General features: G+C 31.4%; 1 protein-coding gene across 1 annotated transcript; it reads right to left on the minus strand.

The window, feature by feature from the left end:
• Nucleotides 1-379: 379 nt before the first annotated feature.
• LOC119569656 lies at nucleotides 380-4125 on the minus strand. The gene is made up of 4 exons (XM_037917720.1): nucleotides 4078-4125; nucleotides 1087-1314; nucleotides 703-900; nucleotides 380-559 (listed from the first exon to the last, which is right to left on the minus strand). The coding sequence occupies exons 1-4, from the start codon at nucleotides 4123-4125 to the stop codon at nucleotides 380-382; spliced, it is 654 nt and encodes a 217-aa protein (XP_037773648.1).
• Nucleotides 4126-7399: the final 3274 nt, after the last annotated feature.

Here is a 7399-nt window from a genome sequence, read left to right on the forward strand (position 1 = left end):
GGAACACCTTGTCTTCGTACTCTTGTTTCTACTCCTAGCCAACTTGAATATCTTTGCCTGTCCTTCTTTAGTGTCTATTTTTTTCATACATATGGTGGTATGCTTCTGATTTTGCAATGGCAACTGCTGTCTTAGCTTCCTTGCAACATTGTTTATATGCTGCTTTGTCTTCATCTAGTTTACTTTCTTCCCATTTTTTCTTATCTTTCTTCTTAGCACTCATTTTTTCTTGTAGTTCTTCATTAAACCACCAAATTTCCTTATTTATCGCATAACTTTCCACTACTCTTACCCAGTATTTCCTTTCCAGCTCTTAATATAGTACTGTTCGCATCATTCCGCCAGGTGTTCACTTCTACCATATCGTGGCTCAGCTCTTTTAGAATTCGGTCTTTGAACTCTTGTTGGAATCACTTTCCTTTAGTTTAAACCATTTCATCCTTCCCTGAGTTATAGTTTTCCTTTTCTTCTTCTGTGAGACAGCTTTGGTGAGATCAATGGCAACCAAGTGGTGCTGCTCAGTCACATGATCTCCAGGTATTACTTTGCAGTTTTTAATCTCCTAAATGTTTCTCCTTCGATATAAAATGAAGTCAATTTGACTTGCTCTATCACCATTTTTGTAAGTAATAAGGTGTTCATTTCTCTTCGCAACAGTGTATTTCCTATTGCCATATCGAAGGATAAAGCTAGGTCAATTACCTTCTCTCCGTCCTCATCACCATTTCCATAAGCATTTCCTCCGTGTATGCGACCGATGGCATCATTGCTGCTACCAACATGGCCATTCATATCTCCTCCAGTTATGCATCTTTCACTTTCATCAACTTTTTTCCAGTTCTTCTTGTAGTGCCTCCCCAAACTATTCTTTTTTCCTCCTTTGTGCCTCCTGCATACACACTAAATATATTCATCGAGAAATCTTCAAGGGCTAATTGTATCCACATGATTCTGTTACTCTTTCTGTTCACTTCCGTCACTAAATGTCACTTTCATGTCACGCGATAAAATAATTCCACTTCCATTTCTTCCTTCTCCGTTTGCTCCTCCATATATCAACTTGTGCCCTTCACCTAATTCTTTTACTTTGTTCCCCTTCCATCTTGTTCCCTGCACACATAGCACTCCCACTTTCCTAGTTTTCATACTATCTGCCAGAACCCTGCCTGTTCCTTTCATGGACCCAACATTTGATGTCCCAATTCGCAAATGTTGAATTAGCTTCTTTGGCCGCCCCCGTTCATGAGGCGGTAGCCCGCGCTGGTCCACAGAGTTAGGGCGATGTATCTCTGGGTCGCTTACGGGCTCTACTTGCTTGGGTCATTTCATGTAGAGATTTGGCGAGATTTTACAGGCGGATGCCCTTCCTGACCCCAACACTCCCCATTTATCCGGGCTTAGGACCGGCTGATGAAGGGATGGCTTGTACCCCACCAAACTGGGTTTATATATATATATATATATATATATATATATATATATATATATATATATAAATATATATAAATATATATATATATATATATATTTTTTTTTTTCCTCAGTCCCTTGTCCTACAAGGACGTTGGCGATCATGGATTTCCATGATTTTCTTGGCAATTTAGAGCGGTGGTTTGCCGTTGCCTTCCGCCCGGTGTTTTTATCGAGTCACCATCTCTATTTACCCGGTTCTGGGACCGGCACTGACTTGGGCTGGCTTACCCACTCAGGTTTATATTATTATTATTATTATTATTATTATTATTATTATTATTATTATTATTATTATTGATGATATGATATTATTATCATCATTATTAATAATATTGATATCATCATTATTGCCATTATCCATATTATCATCATTGTTATCTTCATCATTACTGTTATTACTATTGCTATTTCAGTATCATTATTGTTGTTGTTAGTATTGTTTATTTTCTTTATTATCATTATCATCATTGATGTTATCAATATAACTGTTATTGCTTTCATTATTAACATTACTGTTGTATTTATTTTTACCAATATCATTATTACTGCTATAATCAATATTATTATTATTATTATTATTATTGTCACTATTATTATTATTATTATTATTATTATTATTATTATCATTATTATTATTATCATTATCATTGTTATTATTAATATCCTTCTCATTATCATTATTACCATTTTCATTATCAGTACTATTATTCTTTTTATTTTTTATCATTATCATCATTATTATCATTACTTTTACTGCTATTATCATCCTCATCATCTTTACTATCATTATGATAATTATTATCATTATCATTATCATTGATATAATAATAATAATGATAATAATAACAATAATAATAATAATGATAATAATAATAATAATAATAATAATAATAATAATTATTATTATTATGATGATTATCATTATTATTATTATTATTATTATTATTATTATTATTATTATCATTATTATCAACATTACTATTACTATTACTATTATTATTATCATTAACATTATCATTATCATTATCATAATCATAATCATAATCATAATCATAATCATAATCATAATCATAATCATAATCATAATCATAATCATAATCATAATCATAATCATAATCATAATCATAATCATAACCATAACCATTATCATTATCATGATTTTTTTTTTTTACTGTTGTTATTATTCTTATCATTATTTAATATTAATTTTAAATAATAATGATAAGAATAATAACAACAGTAAAAAAAAAAATCATGATAATGATAATGGTTATGGTTATGATTATGATTATGATTATGATTATGATTATGATTATGATTATGATTATGATTATGATTATGATTATGATTATGATTATGATTATGATTATGATTATGATAATGGTAATGATAATGTTAATGATAATAATAATAGTAATAGTAATAGTAATGTTGATAATAATGATAATAATAATAATAATAATAATAATAATAATAATAATAATGATAATCATCATAATAATAATAATTATTATTATTATTATTTTTAATATTATTATTATTATTATTATTATTATTATTATTATTATCATTATTATTATTATTGTTATTATTATCATATATTATTATATCAATGATAATGATAATGATAATAATTATCATAATGATAGAAAAGATGATGAGGATGATAATAGCAGTAAAAGTATGATAATAATGATGATAATGATAAAAAATAAAAAGAATAATAGTACTGATAATGAAAATGGTAATAATGATAATGAGAAGGATATTAATAATAACAATGATAATGATAATAATAATAATGATAATAATAATAATAATAATAATAATAATAATAATAATAATAATAATAATAATAATAGTGACAAATAATAATAATAATAATAATATTGATTATAGCAATAATAATGATATTGGTAAAAATAAATACAACAGTAATGTTAATAATGAAAGCAATAACAGTTATATTGATAACATCAATGATGATAATGATAATAAAGAAAATAAACAATACTAACAACAACAATAATGATACTGAAATAGCAATAGTAATAACAGTAATGATGAAGATAACAATGATGATAATATGGATAATGGCAATAATGATGATATCAATATTATTAATAATGATGATAATAATATCATATCATCAATAATAATAATAATAATAATAATAATAATAATAATAATAATAATAATAATAATATAAACCTGAGTGGGTAAGCCAGCCCAAGTCAGTGCCGGTCCCAGAACCGGGTAAATAGAGATGGTGACTCGATAAAAACACCGGGCGGAAGGCAACGGCAAACCACCGCTCTAAATTGCCAAGAAAATCATGGAAATCCATGATCGCCAACGTCCTTGTAGGACAAGGGACTGAGGAAAAAAAAAAATATATATATAATATATATATTTATATATATTTATATATATATATATATATATATATATATATATATATATATATATATATATATATATATATATAAACCCAGTTTGGTGGGGTACAAGCCATCCCTTCATCAGCCGGTCCTAAGCCCGGATAAATGGGGAGTGTTGGGGTCAGGAAGGGCATCCGCCTGTAAAATCTCGCCAAATCTCTACATGAAATGACCCAAGCAAGTAGAGCCCGTAAGCGACCCAGAGATACATCGCCCTAACTCTGTGGACCAGCGCGGGCTACCGCCTCATGAACGGGGGCGGCCAAAGAAGCTAATTCAACATTTGCGAATTGGGACATCAAATGTTGGGTCCATGAAAGGAACAGGCAGGGTTCTGGCAGATAGTATGAAAACTAGGAAAGTGGGAGTGCTATGTGTGCAGGGAACAAGATGGAAGGGGAACAAAGTAAAAGAATTAGGTGAAGGGCACAAGTTGATATATGGAGGAGCAAACGGAGAAGGAAGAAATGGAAGTGGAATTATTTTATCGCGTGACATGAAAGTGACATTTAGTGACGGAAGTGAACAGAAAGAGTAACAGAATCATGTGGATACAATTAGCCCTTGAAGATTTCTCGATGAATATATTTAGTGTGTATGCAGGAGGCACAAAGGAGGAAAAAAGAATAGTTTGGGGAGGCACTACAAGAAGAACTGGAAAAAAGTTGATGAAAGTGAAAGATGCATAACTGGAGGAGATATGAATGGCCATGTTGGTAGCAGCAATGATGCCATCGGTCGCATACACGGAGGAAATGCTTATGGAAATGGTGATGAGGACGGAGAGAAGGTAATTGACCTAGCTTTATCCTTCGATATGGCAATAGGAAATACACTGTTGCGAAGAGAAATGAACACCTTATTACTTACAAAAATGGTGATAGAGCAAGTCAAATTGACTTCATTTTATATCGAAGGAGAAACATTTAGGAGATTAAAAACTGCAAAGTAATACCTGGAGATCATGTGACTGAGCAGCACCACTTGGTTGCCATTGATCTCACCAAAGCTGTCTCACAGAAGAAGAAAAGGAAAACTATAACTCAGGGAAGGATGAAATGGTTTAAACTAAAGGAAAGTGATTTCCAACAAGAGTTCAAAGACCGAATTCTAAAAGAGCTGAGCCACGATATGGTAGAAGTGAACACCTGGCGGAATGATGCGAACAGTACTATATTAAGAGCTGGAAAGGAAATACTGGGTAAGAGTAGTGGAAAGTTATGCGATAAATAAGGAAATTTGGTGGTTTAATGAAGAACTACAAGAAAAAATGAGTGCTAAGAAGAAAGATAAGAAAAAATGGGAAGAAAGTAAACTAGATGAAGACAAAGCAGCATATAAACAATGTTGCAAGGAAGCTAAGACAGCAGTTGCCATTGCAAAATCAGAAGCATACCACCATATGTATGAAAAAAATAGACACTAAAGAAGGACAGGCAAAGATATTCAAGTTGGCTAGGAGTAGAAACAAGAGTACGAAAGATTTAACACACATACAGTAGATGAAGGACGAAAGGGGAAGTGTTCTGAGAAAAGAGAGAGATATTGATAAGATGGAAGCAGTATTTTCAAAAGCTGCTAAATGAAGAAAATAATAGATGTTTGAGAGGAGATGGAGAGCCGTATGATCAAAAAGTAGCTGAAATAACTAGAGAAGAAGTGAATGTTGCACTACAGAAGATTAAGAATGGAGAAGGAGTTGACACCTTGCATGTATTCATAAAAGAGATAATGGAAAGGGAAGCAATACCAGGAAAGGTGGAGAGAAAGTACTTCAGTCTTCAAAGAGAAAGGAGATATTCAGAGTGGTAAGAGCTATCGGGGTATTAAGCTGATGCTTCACACTTTGAAACTACTGGAAAGGATTATGGACTCACGACTTAGACAATGACAGGGGTCGGAACAGTTGACGATATCTTCTCTCTCAGGCAAACCATGGAGAAATACCAGAAAAAGCAAAGAGTACTACATATGGTTTTCATTGCCTTAGAGAAAGCCTGTGACTGAGTGCTACGCCAAAAAGTCAGGAGAGGGTTACGAGAGCGAGGGGTACAAGTACAAGAAAAATATGTAAGACTGATTCAGGAATGCTACAGTGACGTGACAACGAGAGATAGGAACATAGTGGGCATGACGGAAACACTTCAAAGTAAAAGTCGGCTTACACCACGGATTGGCACTTAGCCCACTGCTATTCAATGTAATGTTTGATGTCATCACGGAAAATGTAAGAGAAGAGCCACCATGGTGCACATTGTACGCTGATGATATTGTGCTAGTGGCAGAAAGTAGAAGAGTGCTAGAAAGGAAACTAGAGGAATGGAAGTTTGCTTTAGAAAGCAGAGGAATGAGAATAAGCATGTCCAAGACATAATATTACACCGCCGGAATGGATAAGGAAGTTAATTTAAAAATTCAAAGTGGATGGATTAATTGGAAAAAGTGTCAGGAGTGTGATAGGATAGGAGTGCGCTAGGAGAGTCCCAATTAGACTCAAAGGTAAGGTGCCTAAGGCCGTAGTCAGACCAGCCTTAACCTACGGCCTAGAAGCAGCACCACTGAAGAAGTTCGAAGAAAAGAAGTTGGACGTAGTTGAGATGAAGATGTTGAGATGGATGGTTGGAGTCACAAGGAGATAGAATAAGAAACGACAGTATCAGAGGTACAGTGGAAGTAGTGGAAATTTCTAAGAAGATTCAGGAGGCAAGACTAAGATGGTTCGGCCATTTAAGGAGAAGAACTGGGGAAGATCACGTGGGAAAAGAAGTCATGGAAATTGAAGTACAAGGAAGCAGAAGAAGAGGAAGACCTAGAACACGATGGAAAGACTGTATAAATAGAGATCTTAGGGAGAAAAATATCTATATAGCGCTGGTTAACAACAGGGATACATGGAGAAGGCTCATTCACAACGGCGACCCCGTAATTAAAACAACAACAATAATAACAACAACAACAACAATAATAATAATGATAAAAACAGCAACAACAAACAACAACAACAATAATAATAATAATAATAATAATAATAATAATAAATAGTAATAATAATAATAATAATAATAATAATAATAATAAATAGTAATGATAATAATAATACTAATAATAACAGTAATAATAATAATAAAGATAATAATAATAATAATAATAATAATAATAATAATAATAATAACTATTATTATTATAATTATAGTAACAATAATAATAATATCATCAAAAATAATATAGCAATAATAATAATAGTATTTATAATATTATTAATAATAATAATGATAATAATGATAATTATTATTAGTAGTAGTATTAGTATTATTATTATTATTATCAATATTATTATCATAACAATGATATTAGTAGTAGTAGTAATATTAATGATAATGAAAATACAGTGATGATAAGAATGATAACTATAGTAATAATAATGATAATAATAATATAATAAGAAAAAGAAAATGACAATAAAATAATAATAATATAAAAAGAAA

This window comes from Penaeus monodon, unplaced genomic scaffold, assembly GCF_015228065.2.
Source record: "Penaeus monodon isolate SGIC_2016 unplaced genomic scaffold, NSTDA_Pmon_1 PmonScaffold_17616, whole genome shotgun sequence".
Classification (NCBI taxonomy): Eukaryota; Metazoa; Arthropoda; class Malacostraca; order Decapoda; family Penaeidae; genus Penaeus; species Penaeus monodon.

Coding starts and splice junctions, on each gene's coding strand:
- LOC119569656 (XM_037917720.1), bottom strand. CDS start 4,125: ATGTATCTCTGGGTCGCTTACGGGCTCTACTTGCTTGGGTCATTTCAT. Junction 1,315..4,077: donor ACTTGCTTGGGTCATTTCAT/GTAGAGATTTGG, acceptor AAATGACCCAAG/CAAGTAGAGCCCGTAAGCGA. Junction 901..1,086: donor CAAGATGGAAGGGGAACAAA/GTAAAAGAATTA, acceptor GAATATATTTAG/TGTGTATGCAGGAGGCACAA.